Source organism: Balearica regulorum, chromosome 5 (genome assembly GCF_011004875.1).
Source record: "Balearica regulorum gibbericeps isolate bBalReg1 chromosome 5, bBalReg1.pri, whole genome shotgun sequence".
NCBI classification, from domain to species: Eukaryota; Metazoa; Chordata; class Aves; order Gruiformes; family Gruidae; genus Balearica; species Balearica regulorum.
Window position 1 is genome coordinate 10259635 of NC_046188.1, and position 19695 is coordinate 10279329.

Consider the following 19695-nt stretch of genomic DNA (forward strand, 5'->3'; position numbering starts at 1 on the left):
AGTGCTGTAATACATTAGCAATGCCTTCTCCCTGCTTTTGAGCTACAATTTAAAATCCATATGCAATACAGAGCATTGCTGCTGAGACTGACAAGATGTGGAGGATTAGTGATGTAGTGGGCTGGAAATAGCTGCTACTTCCTTCTTGGGAACATCAGAAATATCTGCAAGAGTCTGTCTCAGCCTAAATTTAGGATAACTTAAGCTAACTTTACTAACCGACAAGAGAGTAAAGTAGAAAGCAAGACAATACACCATATTTAGCAGAGAGAAAAGAATGTATTTTACATATTTCAATCATTCATTTGGAAATTATCAAATGGAGCAAAACTGCAACTACAGTTCCGTGACTCACTAAAACCTACACTCATTTCTTGCACGGTCTGTACATGGTTTTTCTGTCAGAAGGAATTATAATTTCAGACAAGTATACGGCTTAAATTTGCTTATTACTTAAACATGAGTTTAATGTACAGTACGTAATGAAAACTTTTTTATGATGCCATTTGCACCAAATATCTTTACAGTGAAATACAACATCACCTTAAACAGCTGGTAATGTGAACAAAAAGGAGACTGGATGATAACCTTCCAAGCAAAGCCCTGTATCCTAGGGCCTATTTCTGGACAGTCAGTAAAGAGATGCCAGAGATAAATGATATTATTTATTTAGCCTAAGTGCTGGGTTTTGTATCCTCAAAGTATAGCATTTATATTTCTGGAAGTATAAAAGGAATGTGCAAGTAGAGGGTGGGATCCAAACTTGTACCCTGAAGCGTAAGAATACCACAATGGAAAAAGGGGGTTTTACTTTCTGTTTTCTAGTCCATTTGGCAGACATTAAACTGACACTGACCATAGAGTAGCTCTTCATGTTAGAGCAGCAGTGAAGTAAAAGTCAAACAGCTGAAGCTAAAGCAAATCTGAGTCACCTATATGTTTTTCTTTGTTTGCTACTGTAAAATATGGTTACAGCTACCTACCACATAATGTTACTTTATTAAATCAAGTTCCAAAATTGTCTTACCAATAAAAGAAATTGCCTTTGGATTAATGATGCCACTAGGAAATAGGTGAAAATCATATTCTTTCCCATCAACAACCACGGTGTGGCCTGCGTTATTCCCACCCTGCAACAAAAGAAACATCAAAAGATTAACAGTCATACCACTGCTCTAAACTCTCAGCAGATGATTTGACAAGATCACCTTTTTTTATTTATACATTCACGTCTTAAGTTGCTGCTTTCTCCATGTTACAGTTTGTTGAGATGCTGTAGTATTGTAAAAAGGGCTCAGACAGGACAATTATGGGGCTGAAGGATTTCAGCAGGACTGTGTAGAATTAGGAAGGAGAATGATACCACGGGGTCAAGGTAGACTGGGGCAGAGCAAAAGTAAAGTAAATGTAGGAGTGGTGGCAGAAGCTACAAGAGAACTGAAGCTTTGTGGGAACAAAACTGGACTGAACTACCACCCATGGAGTCCTGTCTCTGACATGCCTACACAAGTCCATCCTTTTGGGCATCTTCTGTGCATGGTCATTGCTTTGGGTTAAAGCCTAAAACATCCAGTATTTCCTTCTGGATGGAAGCTCTTTCTGCCTGCCCACCCACAAACTGCTACTGCTTCTCTAGCTGTTCAAGATGGAAGGTCTGTATAAAGTTGGGCGTATGTGTAGTCTTCGCAGCTTCACGGAATCTCCCTGTCAAGGGACAATCTTCCCAGTTACCACCACCACCTTATGGAGTCGGCTACAATTCATACCTTATACAATCATCTACCAGACCTGAGAATGGGAGCTGGTATTTTCCTCAAGAAACTGATTTTTCAGAAATGGCTTTAAAAGAGAATGATGAGACTACACAGAAACTTGGGAAGAGATGAGGAAATCAAGGTCATGAGTTGATTTGAACAGAAACAGTAAAGAGTTTTAAAAATTAAAGGTCCAGCTTTCTCAACAGGCTTAATGTTTGTTGCTGTTCTGTCATGATATAACTTTTTCTCCTACTGATAAGGTTGGGAAATCTGACTACTTGTCTGCTCTGGTGCTACAGGCCTTCTATTTTCCAAAACACTTACAGATCTTTGTGGATTTGATATGAGGTCTGAATGATGCAGAAGGGTTTAGAATGAAGGCATCTACTGGAAGGAGATTGAGATTGTCACTGGTAATTTGCAAATAATGAAGAGTGTTGGCTGAATGAGTGGAGTTGTTACATGAAAACTCTGAAAAGGAGTCATTTATAAAAATTAATATAACATGTTCTTCCAGACTTTCATTTACTCATTTGCCCATTATTTGCATGAAATATACAGGAAAATGGCAACTTACATTCCTTACAAAATGTGGATGTATGCTGAAACACAACATTAAGAAAATAAAAGCTACACGTTATAAAAATATATCAAGTTGTTTTAAGCAGAGATGTGGAGGAAAACATTAAGAAATTGCCTTTAAATATGACAAAAGTAATTCTCATCTTTTAGAAGAAGTGAGCTCAACAATGAAGTTTAAACAGATAACCTGCTAAGGGAGAGCTGAGTAGGAGTTGTAACAGAAAAACTGGTGCAAGCACAACTTTCATTTGATTTACCAAACTGCTGGGTAGCTCATCCTTGAGCTGGGAAGGACTCCCAAGGGCCTTGCTAATGCAGAGTTATAACTTGTCCAGAGAATTCTGAAGAAAACAGAACCATCCTGGGTATTCAGCTTGCCTCCCAGATATAATAAGCCAACTGTAGGAACCTGGATGTAGTTAAAGGTACTGAACTATCTAGCAGGCTAATCATGCAGGAGACTCCTTTATATGATATTTAAGAGGTGTGAGACTGGATGGATTGCACTGGTTGAAACGCTAGTTTACTATAGCGGTATCAGTCTTGAGAAAGAGGCCAGTAACTTCTGAGACAATCACTTTTCCTTTCCTGCTTGCCTATAGACCATGGCTTGACAGAAATTTTAAAAGGATGAACTCCATGTAACACTGATTTAATCTCTACTAGAAACAACAACTTTTATATTTCCTGAAAACATAAGGAACAAGGCTCCTTCAAAACTATTTGTTGTTAATAATATTGTAGTTATATTCTGCTTTTCTTAATCAACGTATCAACAAATGAAATCAGGCTTGAGGACCCACAATCCAAGATAACAGCACTCCTAAATTAGAGTCAGAAGTGTCATCTTACATCCTAAAATTTTAGAAGATGGGATATACCAGTATGAGAATGTTTATCAAAGATAGTTTATGCTTTTCGACATTTCTCTGAACAACTGATACCCTGACATATGCTGTCTCTTTAGCAAATGCTTAAAAAGGGACATTAATCAACCAGCTGTGAATGCTGGCATACATAAAAAAATGCTGAAGCACAGAAACATCAGCAGATATGATACATCCTTTAACTGCCAAAATCTCTGAATCCACTTTCAGTCCCTCTGGACAGATAATATAAATCAAGAATTCAGTGACAGACCTTATAAAACAGCACTTCTCTAATTTAAAGCTAGTGTTGACAGCTCTGGAACTGTTATTGTGCACTGCTCATATTGGTCTGCATTTCTTAAACAAGTGTCTTCGGAGTATATTTTTACAGCTCAATTAAATTTTTACAAATATAATTAAAGTGGTAGCAGAGGACTGAATTGCCCAATAGACATGATCAAACTTCAAAGCATACCGCTGGTCTGATGAGATACTTTCTGTTTATTATCTGGTCATCTCAGTACTTTCTCATGTTCAGTTTCATTGATATTCTAACAGCATATTGGCAGTCTAATAGCTCAGATATTAGAGATATCTACTCCTTTTCAAATTTTACTTGAGTTCTGGGAGTCAATATAGGGTCTATGAGCCATTTCTTTTGCTAATAAAGTATAAGGAGAACCTAAAAGCTTGCATAGGCTTAATCTGAAGACTACATGATTGAAGGTGCAGAGAAATACCCTGCCTGGTAGACTGCAACCATGTAAGCTCCCTTCTCCTCAAATGGTATTTCATTAAAGTGGCATGAACCCTAACACACCTAGTGACAAGTATTCTCTGGACCCTCAGGATGGACCGAGACTTTTGGTGTCTCTGCTCAGCCCTTGCTTCAATGCAGCTCTGCATGATGAGCTGCCATTTAACATCCAGACGTAGCTCACAGAATCTCTGCTGTGCACTGCTGATCTCTCCTGCATTTTATTTATTTTTCATCATTTGCATTTTCCCAGGTCTCTAGAGATGGCATCTGCCTTCTTTTCTAGTTCTTCAAAAAAATGCTCTAATGAAGGGAATGTTAAGACAACAACTTCTGACAGATTTATCACCAGTGCCACTTTGGCATCATCTGTATTGCAAGACGATGGTATGACCAAAAATAACAATTAGCATTCACATCCAAAATCTGGGAAGCCTGGGCATTCTCATTAAATTACTCTGGTGTAGGAAATTCTGTTCCCAAGAAGGAACCATTAGGTGAGCTGCTGAAGCTCCAAAAGGCTCAGAATGCAACTGGGATGACAGCAGTGTCTTGAACATTAGCACCCACTTCGACCTGAAACCTTCCTTGCTGCTCCTGCAGCGATTCCAATGTGTTCAGTAGCACTTGAGTCCCTTCTGTTAAATCACTTCAATCTCTAGTGACTCTATTAAAACTGTACCAAATGCAGGAAACCTACGTGCTGGTGATTTAGGCTATCAATTACAGCAAACTGCAGCAATGAAGTGGGACTTGAGAATTAGAAAGTACTAAGCATGCCCAAGACAACGCGATAGATATGTTAATATAGTAATAAAAAGACCTAAATAGCATTTAGGAAGCTCAACTCCAGAGTCCACAAAAATCCTCGCTTTGAGGCACTGCCTAGATACAGCAATACTTTTTGACTGTGCAGCCATGGTTGTTCTTTGTATCAGCTACATTGAAGTTTCAGAGCAGAAGAATACTTGTTTCTAACAGTATTTGGTAGGTGTTAAAGTTCTTCACCTAAGAAAAAATAACTTTCATTGAAGTAATTCATAGCCTACAGTGGAAAATTAGTATTCAGTCTTTTGAAGGTACCTACATTGCTTAACAAATCAGTTTTTATTAACTTCGAAAACGCTGGAAGTTGAGGCTCTGCTAACAATATGAAATATGTATAATTTCAATATATTTTGCCTAAGGCATGCTCTATTACTTTGTAGTGCTGCAAGCTATACCTCCTTTCTTCTAAAATCTAGCAGACCACCAGCAACATGGTTTAAATTCAACAACCTAAAAATGCCTGTCATTCCAGGTTGGAAAGCAGACCTTAAATTAATGGAAACAGTTGCAACATGTTGTTTTCAAAAGTTAAACAACAGGAAATGTACTAGGCATTATTTTCAGAGCAGAGTAATCCTGTATGTTGAGGTTGTTGTTTGGTTTTTTAAATTATTTTTAAAGAACATTTAAGTTGGACACAGATAAAAATGGGATTTTTTTCCGAAAGATTTTAATCGATACCTTCAGACTTCTAATAATCAAAGTGTAAAGTTACATGTTGTCCCAGTACCAGAAGGAGTTAAAGGAACTTAAGTTGCCTCATAAAACATCTGCATTTTTTTTCCAAGTACATTATTTAAAAAGAAAATACTTTTCCAAGCTATTTACGTGCTGACCTATTTGTGATATTGGATTCTTGCACTGAAGTGATGTACTTTGATTACTATTCTATAGTATGTGAACGTAAGCACTGCATCAATACATTAAATTGAGAAGCTATTCCATTTTATCAGTGTTAACAACTGTACGCTTGTATAAACACCATCTTGCAGGGAATTATAATTATTATGAACAGGTTGACAAAGGAGAATACATAGTCTCTATCTTGTTTGTAGAACTTACAAAAAAAGATCAAGAAACAAATCCGCTTTCCAAAGTGCACAGCCACTTCAAGGCTGATGTTTTGTTCTGTACTGTTTTGGTTTTATTTTTAAATCACCTTCTATTCTCTGTAGTTGAACCATCCCAAGGTAGAAACAGAATTTCTACTGACAGCAACAGTGAGACTGTTCAGTACCTGCAGCAGGAACATCTTCCTCCCAGCTAGCCTTATGATCCACGCTTGAATAAGAATGAAGTGTCTCCTGATGCTCAGATGTGTTTCTGCCCGCTCCTGCCAGTCAGGTAGTGTGCAGAAGACGGCATTCCGCATATGTGGGAGAAGTGTATCATCAGAGCACATATAAAATGCCTTAAAACCTGATGATAGTTTCAAACTATAACTAGAGGATGAACACGAAACAGGTATGTTCCTGATGGGTCCCACAGCGATTGGTTCTTACCCTCTTCCAGTTAGCAACGTTAATCAATGCAATGGGGAAAAAATAGAAACTCGTTATTGAAGACCTCCAGCCAACACAACTATCATATGAGCGGTGTAACAGCAGCACGCAGCAGTTGGAGCTCCTTCGCCAACTGGTACACGCAGTGAAAGCATAAAATGTCATGACCAGGTAGAATAAATGAGTTAGAAACAAAAAAGAAGCCAAACTTTGGATGGGAGGTATCTATGCTAGGAGGTGTCTGAACAGTTTCAGTACGGTCTGATAGGCCTAAGGCGAACCTCACATGTATAGATGGGAATACCAAGTAGGAGTAGAGAGATTGTATTACCTCTCCTTTTGGCCGTGGTGCAACTGCTACTAGTATACTGTGTCCTTGGTACTCTGACAAGATTATAAAACGCTCCCCTCTGGTATTATAATCTATGAATTTATAATCTATGAATTGGAATACCAGCTACAAACCACCAGTTTGGGAAGTCTGCATCTGAAAAAAAATAATAGTATGAGTCCTGTCTATCTCTTTTCATTGTAAGTGTCCCAGCTCTGCTAAACCCATTCATCAATGAAGCAAAACATTTTCTTAAATTCAGCTGCATCTAAAGGCCAAATACCCCTCATCATGCTATAAAGCAGATTATAAAATACTCCAGTTTTCTTATTTGGATTGAGTAATTTTCTCCAATTTACAGCATTTCATATGTGATTCTGAATAAACAAGAATTGTTACATACGTTGTTTCGTCTTTCTCCTTACAATTTAATTAACAATGTCTATTTCTAACTAGCTAGTAAGTGTGACCAGTATAAATGGCTTTGACATGAACTTTATAATAATATAAATCCATTGCCTTTCATGGTAGCTATCTTGATTTACACCATTGCAAATGAGTTTAGAACATCACTGTTTTTTAAAAAAAAACATTACAAAGACAAATGCAATGCATTAAGTGCCTTGAACATTCAGACTCTTACATACAATGTCACAAAATCACCTACATGTGAAAGCTTTTGTCAGATGACCGAGTGCTGTATATTCTGGTTAGGAGGTTGCTGCCATAGGTACTTGTTACAGTTTCCTCTACTGAAGTTTTTTCTTGCTAATTTTTTTTACAGTTAAACTATTGCCTGATAACACCCAACTCACCAAAGCTCAGTTCCAAGAAGTGGATTATAATGTTTTTTTCAGCCAAATCTAGTTTGCCTTGCTCTTCTTCTGAAAGAATATGTTTGCAATAACAGTTTCAAGTAAGAACAGCTCTGCACAGAACTGCTGTGTCTGATTCCTGCACCTGTTGAGGTGTGATCCTACGGTGTCCCTTCTCACTGTCTGATAAAATGAACAAAATCCACAGGATCCCACCTTCCCAATTAAAATACTGATCTTTTCAAAAACTCCTGAATTCCCATGGAAGGAGACCTTCTAAAGTCTAATGAGATAATTAGCAAGATTATAGACACACTTGAGAAGAACCGAGCAAAACTTTTGACCTTTTAAAGAAATATATAAAATATTTCTAGTGCAAGTACCTGAAATCCAATATAATATTTTGCACTAATAATGCAGTATGTTTCCTTTACTACAAATAAAAAGTAACCCTAACTTATATGGACACCTTGGTCTTCCTAAGTACCTGAAAAATGCAACTGGAAAAGCCGGGTCTAATTCAACTCAGGTTTTAAACAACAGTCAGTGTAATCAAACTAGACACTCTTAAACTCTAGTTATTTTCTCTCAAACAGAATTTAAAGTTCTGTTGAGTCACCTAAAAACAATCTACTATGACAGACCACTACAACAAAATACACATTTAATTTCAGCAGAAGATGTAAAGAAAATAACAAATTCAAGGTATATTGATAGAAAATGCTACTGTGGAAAAAGCATTCTGACCAATGTTACCAGAATCCTAAAAATCAAGGAAATCAAACATGAAAAACCTAGACATGTTTGCTCATCTTTAGTCCTCTCTTCTGAAGAAGTGTAGTCATGTCCCTGTGGGAAGTAATATGATCCAAGGATATGAACACAACTTTTCTTATATCTGTAAACAAATAACAACAGCTAGTAAGTTACAACAGGAATGAAATAGAACAGATGTCATTTCAGCTTAATTTTCAGCTTCTTTCTTTTGATGCTTGTAGAGGATAATAAATATATCAGGCTTTATAAAAGGGATTGAAAATTAAGCTTGCTTTCTTATGGAGATTTAGAAACTTTAAACCTGACCTTCTCATACAGTATTTATAATCCTGGTGGTCCTGAGATGATCTCGCTGATGCCCAAAGGAGAGGCTAGTTTAAAATAGCAATGTCACCATGTTGTTCTAAAGCCTAAAATGATACAGTGTAGCATGTAAGTATGTATAAGCAAAAGGAAAAGTAAATTTTGGATAAAATATCTTAAAAATGACAGATTGCCACAAAAAGTTTCAATTTTCAAAGGGTGGGCTTCTTTCTTGTAGCTAAGGAAACCAATACTTACACTTAATGAACCCTCTCCTGTGTTGAACAGCAAAATAAAACCTACTTGCTTTTTTGCAGGGAATCTTGCAAAGAATTACTTAGAAAGCAATACACCTGTGTGAATGTGTATGTGTGTGCAAATGGGGATTATCAACCTTCCCAAACATTAGGGACCGTAGTTACCGCACGCTCATGACTCCAAAGTCATCAATCTATTCACTGAAGATCATCAAGCAAGTAAATCATTAGGAGATTAATGCTACTTTATCCCATAGGTAGAAATTATACTAAATATCAGGGCTAAATCTCACTGAAAGGACAGCAACGCAAGACAACATACATACAGAGAAAAACAGCAGCCAACAAGCCCCTGTAACGCCACGCAATCATCACATAAAACTGCCCTAACAATCTCTGCTGCAAGCAGTTCCAACAGCCCACGATCTATAGGGACGGTCACAACATCGCGCGGCTGCTTTGCCCTGCCATGTCAGCAGCACAACAGAGGAATAAAGGAAACCGCCCCGTCTCGCATCTAAACCACTGAGGAAAAACTTCTTGTCTGGCATTTCTGCCACATTTTGGTTTTATTATTTGATCACTTGCCCACAGTATTATTCCTTTGCATTCCTCGAAATACTGTTTCTAATATATATGGTATTTACTTTGCATTAATGAAAACACTAGAACAAGGAAATAAGGAAACTGGCAATAATATGCAATAGTTATTTGTACTGTAACTGTTGGGCACGTCCTTTCACCCCTTCCTAGATTGTTCTCTAATGTTGCAATGGTATCTGAAACCCAAAACACTTCTATGTTAGCCCCTCTCAATCTTACTTAACATCCACTACATCGAGAAAACTAGCCATTCGACATCCCTGCTGTATGACTTAGTTGAATCTTTTCAGTGCAAATGACTGCCACAAAAGACCTTAATAGCAAGTTTTTCTGGTACCTTTTTCAACCTCCTCAGCTTTTCTTCAGTATTAACATCAAGAATAATTTTTGTCCATCTGTCTCCAAAGATTAGATGATCCCTTTTTAAAACAAAAGCAATTCTTAACTTGAAAGCATATTGATTTGGACAGAGGAAATGTTTTAAAAAGTGACTGCATATTTACTGAAAAATGAAAGCACATTAATAGGAGAAGCTTAAGAAATCTAGTAAGAGCTCTTCTTATTGCAATCACATTCTCACAATTTGGTGTTGTTTCTTCAATGCCAGTTGTTAAGGGAATCCTGATAACATTGGGCAGATTGTTTCCAGACTTCCAGATGCTGGAAGTGTCATAGGTCTGACACATCCAGCGTTGGCATGGGCAGCACTAGAACAGCAGTCCCAAAAGAAGGCTTGAAAAAAAAAAAAATCTTATAAACTGCCTTGGAGTAGTCCCTGCTGCTGAATCATTGTCACTGGTTTCAGTATGAAGTGAAGGAAAGATATGCATTTGTGCCACCACTGTTTTACCAATCTATTCAGTAACTGAGATCAAACTCACTGCAGGTAATGATTACTATCATTACTACAGAGGCTCCACTAATTTAGTAGCAATTTTTTTTTTTATCTTTCACATTGAGCTTTTGCAAAAAATCTTCTTCCTGTCTTCAAATTTTTTATCAAATTGTTTATGGGGCATTTTCCTGCAGTGCTTTTGGATGTTTTGTTGAAAAACAATTTATTGCACAAGAAAACTTTATCAGGAAAGGCAGAATTGTTTACTCTCCATTGCAACAGGAATTCCTAGGCGTTCTTGGCACACACCTAAATTATAAAAGAGAAAGCGCCTCATGAGTAATTTACCATCATCAGCAAAAATGCATGGTATTTCTCCTGCCATATATGACAATGCAGGCTATTTCCTTTTCCATTCACACCCATACAAGACTGTACAGTAAATATGTTCAGTGAAAAGTTATTATGAGCATAGCTTACATAGTCTCAGCTTAAGGAAACGGCTAGAACTGTATAACCACCAGCTGTCCTCAGTTAACTGTGCCTCCACTACAGCAGCTCTATATAGGACATTTTGGGAACAGATCTGGTTTAAGTGGTGCTTCTGGAGGCACACCACCTCAACAGTTGTGACAGTTGACTGTTTGTTTGACCATGCTGCAAACAAATTCTGAGAAATTATCTACTTAAAACCAGCCACAAGCTCTAGTTTTGAAGGCAGACACACAACAACATATGAGGTGATGTGAGAAATGTACAGCTTGTACGAGACCTGCCACTGAAGCCATGTTTTGAACAATGCCAAACCTCTCTTCATTAGTATATGTATCCAAATTACTTAAGCTTACATTACGACTTCCTGTTCTATGACAACATGCTAAACGACTAGGTAAGAAGTGAACTTCCCTCCTCATGTCTGATATTCTATCAGGTAAAAGCTTTAAACAAATGCACAAAACATGTTTTTAAAGGAACCAAAATGAAACATTTGCAGCTGAACTCTTTGATTGTACCCTTCCCTAAAAATATACCAGGGATTAAAACTATCACACACCATAACATGTCAGTTCTATGCCCCAGGAGGCCACAATGAGAAGGAAATACTAGCCTCTACCATTCTGCTTCTGAATGCCTTTGCTTCCTGAAAGAGCCATTTAGAGGAAAAATTATCTCCATTAATAACCCAAACTTAGACAAACCTACTCAGTTCTTTAACAGCCCTAAACCGCCTGTTGATATTCATTTATTTTGAAATACCTTTTCTGCTTGTTTATATGGGTATGTGTGCCCATGGTATTTTAATGAAAGTAGCCTGTAAAAAGTTTTGTTCAGCATCATCTACAAGAATCTACAGAGATCTTTTAACACTTACTGAGACATCCTCTTTCCCAAAGAATGCTTCAAGTATACAGCTGAAATGAAATCAGTTACTTCAAGTGAAATAAGATTTCATATTTAAATTATTATTATTTATACAAATTATTATTTCAGTATCACTAAAGTGAAAAATGAAATGAATTATGGTGCGTACTACAATTTGTTTGTACTTGGTGCATCATCTAAGTACTGAGAAAGACAGAAACAACACGATCAACAAATTGGGACTCTTCAATTCATGTGAAATTAAATGTGAAAACTGAGAAAAATTAAAGAGGCCAGAATTTTAATGCAGAATTTTCTCCATTTAATATATTTTGATGCTTCCCTTGTAGCTGTAAAGGATTGCCTATTCCCATTTGCCTGCTTGCCTTTCTTTCCAGTATCCCAGGAAATACCATTTCATTTCCTCTGCAGCAATCTAGCTGTCACAGATTTTTCTCACGAAATCAACACACTAAAAATACTTGAGAAATGTTTAATGAAAATTATTTCCTTCCATAGAAACATTAGTGAACTACTATTTTGAGAAAGCTCTTCAAACTCAAATTTGGCCCTGAATCCCTTGGGGGTGGGGTGGAGAGGAACTTTAAAAAATGTTAGATCGAAGAGTATCCTACTGTAATGAAGAATTAACGTTGTTGAGACATTGTTTTAAAAGACATGAACATCCCCCTTTCAGTCATTCATTTGCTAGCTTTCCCTACTTTCATTTCACTGAGGACTAAAACAAGCTGTTGAACACTGTTTCCTTCAATGTCTCAAAAAACAGAGTGGACAGGACATCAGGTAAAATCCTGATGGAATTTTTGCTGACATTCTTTCTAAAGTGTCTAATAAGGGAGACCTTCAGTGTTTCTTGTTTAAGTAATCTATTATAATACACAAGTACAATTGCACTAAGAAAGTTTTTCTTAGTTTCTAGGAGGAATGTTAAGCAAACAAGATTCTGGTCCACACGCTGAGGTTTTTAATGGTAGTACATGCCATTAATAAAGTCCCTCTCAAACTGATTAGGCCTGTAAGTTAATCACCTACCATTATCACACTGATAGAACTCTAGTTAGTTCTGTTCATATGCTTACATTCATGCATATCTGTACTAAACATTCCCATCTGAGTTCCAAGGAAGGCAAAAAGCATACACTATTACCTACATGCATGATTGGCTTTGAAGGTATGAAATATTATGCTATTAAAACAGCATCTTTTTAAAAAGCATCCTCAAATTGCCAGATTTGCAAAAAACCAACCTGAATATTTTTTAACTCACTTTTCACTTAAGTTGTATAATTTTTGCTACTAACGAGTAAATCATTACCCCTATTTTCTCATTTTACGGAATGTTTTGCCTTCTTCCCTAAACTCTAATCCTGAAGACACTTCAACTGAACCAGTGCATTACTAATCCTATTGCAGTCTCATACGCTCAGAGTGTCTGTGTGTATTGCTGAACACTATTTTGAAGGGAGTCCAGAGCTCTAGACTCACCTGCCTTCCATCCATCCCAGTCTCATCATCAGGCTACAGAAAGACCACGCAGATGTGCCCAGCAGCATATTAGACCATCTAAGCCATCTAGTCTGTCGTTAGCACACTAACCCTTGTGGCACGCACAGTCCTGTATCCTTCAAAGGGTATTCTGAGGCTGCACCTGAGGGCCACACTTGCAAATTAGTTCTCTGGATAGACAGTAAATCTGTCTTGAAAGCAGCCTCAGGGCATCCCTCAATAGCGGGTCTAAAAAGAACCAGTATGACTTCTTGCAGTAATGACATTAAACCCATGAGAAAGCTTTGTTTGACTGGGACCTATATGAAATGCTCCTCTTCAGCTAAAACTTTTTAAATGTTTTTTCTCATCAAAGTAATTATGATATGTGTTTAAATTCCTAGCAACACATTATTGGGGGGGGGAGGAGGGGGAAGGAATAAAGATGGAAAAGTAGCCGTACTCCTGATAATACATATTCATTAGCTAACTTTTGCATGGCAACTTCTCCCCAAGGTTATTCAAGATCCTGGGAGTTTAGAAGTTCCAACTGAAAATACTTCCTCCAGCTTCTAAATATTTAACTTGCCTGACAAAATTTATTTACATAATATACTTAATGACACAAACGTCCTTGGATTTATGATCTCAGATTCAAGGATATCTGTAGTTTTTCAGCAGCTATCATGCATTTTAAAGCAGACTAAATGTTACAGAACATACCAACTGAGCTGGATTAAGCTGACTATTTATTAAGGCAGCCACATAGTTTACAGGGACAGCTGAACAGATCATCAGCTGTATTGGTCTAATATGTTCATAATTAATGTTTGAAAACAGTTCTTTTAAAAGTTATCACTATTATTTGGGATCACCTTTGTCTCTAATTTGGTTTGTACTAGGCAAATAGATCATTTTAGCGATCTTCGTATTATATTCAATTCAATAATACATATAAGCAAAGCCATGTAAGATATCTCCTGTTTTCATCAAACCGTTTGAATCTTGTACTTTTACATAACTTGGTTTTTTTTTCCATTTTACTCATGCTTCGTTTCAAAGTATTTTCAGAATAAACTTCCAGAAGTTTTGCAGGGAACACAACCTGCCTATCCACAAAAGCCCCTGCAGTAAAACTTCACATCATTCATCAAGTTTATTAGCAGCCGCTCTTCAAGCCGGCTCATAACCGTTTGGTTTTTTTCCCCCGGAAGAGCAACAAGGCCGCAGACACCAACCCCCTTAGAGGCAGCGTTACAACCTTGCAAGCAACTCACCCCACCCCAGGCCCTGGGGCTTTGCTTCCCACCACAACCCTGCGCGGGGAAGCGGCCGGAGCGCGGCTCCTCCGGCCCGGCCCGGCCCGGCCGCTCTCCCCGGCCCCCGGCGGCGCTGCCCTGTCCGCCCCGCCCCAGGCTAACGGCCCTCGTTTCCCCCCCGCTCGCCGGCCGGCACCTCGGGATCTTATGTCGCTTATCGTGAAGGGTCAGCTATTTATATTTATAGTTCAGGGCTTTTTCTTTCCGAGTGGCATTTCGAGGCGCAGCCGGGGAGGGTTGGGGGGAGGTGTGGGGGGACATATGGCTGCCCGCCGGGGCACACTCGCGTCCCCACCGCTCGCTGCGGGAGAGGGGACGGGGAGGAGGAATAAGGAGCAGGGAGGTGAGGAAGAAAGCCAACGGTAGCGAGGAGCGGCATAAGAGAAAGGCTGGCACGCGGAGGGGAAAAGGGCTTGGGGGGGGGGGGGGGAAGGGGGAGCAGCGGGGGGGAGATAGAGGGGACCCGCAAGGGAAGCAGGGCGCTGGGCCGAGGGAAGCGGGGGGGGGAAGCGTCGGCCGAAGGGAGCACGAAACGCAGGGCGGGAAAGCGACGGGCAGAGCAGAGCCGGCCCGGCCCGGCACCCACCTGGCACCGGCACACAACGTCCGACTCGGTGGCCAGCAGGTCGACCACCTTGCCCTTGCCTTCGTCCCCCCACTGCGCCCCCAGCACCACCGTCACTTTGTTACCGCCCGGCTCGCTGCGCGCCCGCTTCAGCCCGCCGCCGGGGTGGCTGCTGCGGTCGTTGGACGCTCGAGTGCCCGACATGGTGGGTGAGAGGGAGGGAGGGTGGCCGGAGCTGGAGCAGCCGCCGCCTCGCTCTGCCGCGCTCCCCCGCCGGCGCCAAGCCCAGCCCCTACTCGCTGCCCGCGCCGCGCCGCCGCTGCCGACCTTTAACGGCGCCGACACCGCCCGCCCCGCGCGGCGCGCTGACGTGCGGGTCCGGCTGCCCCGCCGGCCGCACACACACACACACACACACACGCACGCACGCAGGCAGTGTCCTCGCACGCACGGTCTCCACACACGCACAATCTCCACACGCACACACACGCAGTGCCTTCACACGCGCACAGTCTCCTCACACACGCGGACTTCCGAGGCACGGGGGCTGTGCACTGTGAGGCAAGCGCGGTTCTGAGGCGTGCGTGTGACAGGGGCAGCTCGGAAGAACATGGGCCTGTGTCACCCTCAGACACGCTTGTCTGAGGCAGCCAGGCCTGTGGCAGCCAGACAGACGTTGGGCTGGGTCACGCGGGGCTGTGTCACTGCGAGGCGCACTTGCACGCTGGTCTGAGGCGTGTGGCTGTGTCACTCTAACATGGGTCTGAGGTGTGTGGGTGCATGACAGACACAACACACGGGTCTGGGGCGTGTGGCTGTCATGGCGGTCTCAGCCCCGTGTGGCCGTGACACGGGGACATGCGGACACGTGGCGTCCTGAGGTGCGTGACTGTCACTGTGAGACGCGGGAGCAGTGCAGAGGTGTGTGTGATGGTGTCACAGCAAGACAGACCCTTAGTCTGTCTGTTGGTCTTAGGCACAGGGTCTGTGTCACTGTGAGACACGCAGTCCTGCGGCGCATGAGCCTGTGTCGCTGACAGACAGACAGACGCTGGCCTGAGGAGCACGGGCCACTGTCACTGCAAGACAGATGTTGCTCTGAGGCATTTGGGACTGCCACTGTCAGGCATACAGAGAATTGCACACACAGAGTAGCTTGGCAGGTGCACAGGTACACTCGGAGTACCCCGTGGTACCTAACAGAGGGAGAAGGACAGGCACGCAAGCGGCTGCGGCACACACGGGTCATGAGACACAAACATCCACGTGCTGGCCCCAGAAACATGGGCAGGCGCACTTTGAGTTTGACAGACTCTAAGCCTAAAATACATACGACTGTTGCTACTGAACTGGCGCATACCTCGTTGACAGGCACAGGCATTCCCTGTCCTGGTGGCGTGAGACACCCGAGACCGTTTTGGCGAGACACACGTGCACACCCACACATACACTCACACACTGACCTGGAAAAACACAGGACCCTCACGAGACAAATAAACAAGTGAGGCACGTGGAGCTATGTCACAGACAGATTTACGTGCCCCCTGCCCTGGTGTGAGAGGCGAACGGACAGTGCCTGGCTCCCATAGCCCCTTCCCCATGCACGAGCCCTATGATAGGCTTGAGTTTTTCTGTAACACCCGTTCTCTAGCTCCAGGCATGGGACACCATGTCCTTAGAAAACCAACTTGAACAGTGTAAGCTTACGGTCTAGTCTGGGGCACATGCAACTGTGTTAGTGTGAGGCATATATATGCATGTACGTGCCTGCACATGCACGCGTGCACAGAAGCAAAACACCAGCAGAACATACGAGGTTGCAGCTTCAGACAGGAGGAACTGCATCAGCTGCTGCTTGTGTGCTCCTACTGGCAAATGCACGCATATGATTCCTACCAAGAAAGCAAGTGACAGAAATTCAGCATTTTCAAGTGACACGTTCCTTCTCTTACACTGTGGCTCAGATGAGGTGCCATGATATATATGAGATCACACAAACACATTGTGTATGCAGGGATCAAAGTGCAGAAGGGTACTTATACAATCCATTACTCCAGTATAAGGATGAAAAGTAAGTACTTGAATGAACTCCTGAAAAATAAAAATATAGCCGCATGTACGGCCCATTTCAACGTGCATATGTGGGCTCTGTGTGTGTGAGTGTATGCATATGCACAGGTATCTACCTATGCGTATATACATATGTGTACACATTTATGAATGTGCATGTATAGAAATAGTATAGAACATAATCCAGACTCCAGCACCTTGTAAACATTCATGGTGGCAAACAGAGCAGACATTTGCTCTGCTTCATTTTTAGCATTTGCAATGCTAAATTGCAATATTTCCTCTAGGAAAAGGAGGTAGGGAAGATTTAACAATCTGTGTGCTCCAACTGAGTATTTAGCGTCAGTCAGTGGAGGTGATAAATATGGAAAAGACTGTAAGGGAGCTCCCTGATGTTTGAGCCCAGTTTTCCCCACTACTGCAGTCAACTAAATCATACAACATCTTGCTGTTCCTACTGAGTAACTGTTCCAGAGCTGTTCTAGTTAGAAACCTCTGCTAATTTCCAGCCTTCTGGCCAATTTATATCCATATGTTCTGTGCTGACGTTGCCATTCAGTTTAAATACTTCTTCCTCTGCCTTTCCTGTGTATGTATTTATAGAAGGAATTACATCCAGTCTCTGGCTTTGTTTTGCTCGGCAGAAAAAGACAAGATTTTTAACTCTCTCTTCTAAAGACAGGTTCTCAATTCGCTGGTCGTTCTCATCTGCCTGCCCTGCACCTGTTCTGAATTCAGTTCACGTTTCTTGAATATGGACAGCTGGAATTGTACACTATGGTCCACGTCGAGTTCCCTACTACCCTCTGCATGGGAATTAATGTCTTCTGCTTTCAGCTGGAAATATCTCACCTAAGGCATTCCTGGACTTGTCAAGTTTCACATACGTGATGGAAGTCAGCTGTTCTCTCATACTGTGCTGCTGGTATCACACATGCTGAAGTATTGCTGCCTCTTTCTGCCGTTGGCACTTCACGTGCACAATACAGCTACTTGGCTTTTCACCTATATATTCACAGCTGGATGCCATGTGTGATCTAACATGGCCTGAAAGACAAGCCTCCGGTTCAGGTTTCAGAATTTTACATTATAGAATATTAACCTTTACTTTTATTTTGACCATTATTTCAGTTATAAGGATGGAAGATTACTGTGAAGTCTTTTAAGACATTTGGTTTCTGTGGTTTAATATGCATCAAATGTCTGGCCACAGCTCCTCAAGCATAGGCTTTATGCCAAATTCTTTGGGCTTCTTGCCCCAGTACCAGCCAGTTTAGAGCTGACCAGCATCCCAGACCAGTTGAGCTTGAACTTGTTCCACCTGACATGGGAACAGCCAGCACTGGCTATGTTTCTTTTCACAGCCACTTACTGACAGCTCATGGACCTCATCTGAAAAACTTCTGCACTGGTCTATCATCTCCTCAATCATTTTCAGCCAGCCTGGTCCTGCTATGCAACAGAAATTCTTACAGTGACTTAAACTGCTCTTTACCTGATACCTTAGTCGCCTTTGTAATTGTACTCACCCCATACTCTGCACCACACTGAGTATCTTAATGAAGTCCATGTCTACTGCATTTGGTCTGTCTTGGTAGTTGGCAAAGGAAGACGGTGCCAGAGTGATCCATTTCTACTTTTGCTCATCCCTTTTGTACTTCATCCAAGTTTCATTCCCTTCCAGGCTTTCATTTTCTTTCAAAATTTCCTCTAAAGCTTTCCTTACTGTTCCATCAAATCTTTCAGATTTTTTGCCACTTAATAACAAAATCATTTTGTCCATTAAAAAATAAAAATTGTGTCATCTCGTTGTGGAATAAGTATTTGTCAGGCATTATGTTTACAGTGGGGTTTACAATTTGAAAACCTGAGCACCAAGGATAGCAAAATGTAGCAGTGGTGTCACTCAGTTCCCTCACACACCACTGATTCTCCTCAAAACTGAGGGCTTGCGAGTCAACTCCACATGGCTGGAATATAAAAATACCCTTTGCTGCAAGAAATATGTATTCTCTGCAGGAGAAGCTGTGTACAGCTACGTTTTGAGGTCAGAGAGGATCCCAGAGCTGTATTATTTTATGGCATTTAGCATTGCCATTCTTGCACGGCTTTTTTTCTCTCTTTATGATACTCTACACCTGTTAGCGTAGGAAGTCAAATCTTTTTCCAGAGTAATGTTATTGCTATTCTTTTATTTGGCTGGTTGGGTTTTGGTTATGCTCTGTTTTTTTAAAAGCAAACCGTTCTGGCATGACTACAATTAAATTGCCCTGCTTAAGGACAGAATCTAGCCTTTTTAACAGGAGATGAGACTGGTTTCAGCTACTTGTTCTTTGTGGCTCCCAGCCATGTTAAGAACTTTCATACGTCTTCAAAGTGACTGGCTTGGTGGAAATTTCTGCTTTTTTTTTTGTGCAGAGAAAGGTGCAGTTTCTCTGCTCTTAATAGCCAGAAAGTATTCTAGGGTTATTTCAGATGTAGCAAACTTGAAATTTTTTTTATGTTCTCTTCGGCATTTCTGTAATCAGATCCACTGTCATTCTGAGATGGTCAGAAACTCCAGTTATATTTTCTTTCCAGTGCCAACAATGTCAAACCTTCCATTTCTGTAAACTGTTTTACATGAAAAAATTAGTGAACACTTTGCAAGCAAACTC

General features: G+C 41.0%; 1 protein-coding gene across 1 annotated transcript in view; it reads right to left on the bottom strand.

Moving 5' to 3' along the window:
- ADSS1 (adenylosuccinate synthase 1) overlaps positions 1 to 15398 on the bottom strand; it is a 30021-nt gene extending 14623 nt beyond the window's left edge. Inside the window, exons 1-2 of the mRNA XM_075753420.1 lie at positions 14990 to 15398; positions 1028 to 1130 (exon numbers count right to left, since the gene is read on the bottom strand). Of these exons, the coding sequence (XP_075609535.1) occupies positions 1028 to 1130; positions 14990 to 15172 (286 nt within the window). The 5' untranslated portion in view covers positions 15173 to 15398. The remainder of the gene's footprint in view (positions 1 to 1027; positions 1131 to 14989) is intronic.
- Positions 15399 to 19695: the final 4297 nt, after the last annotated feature.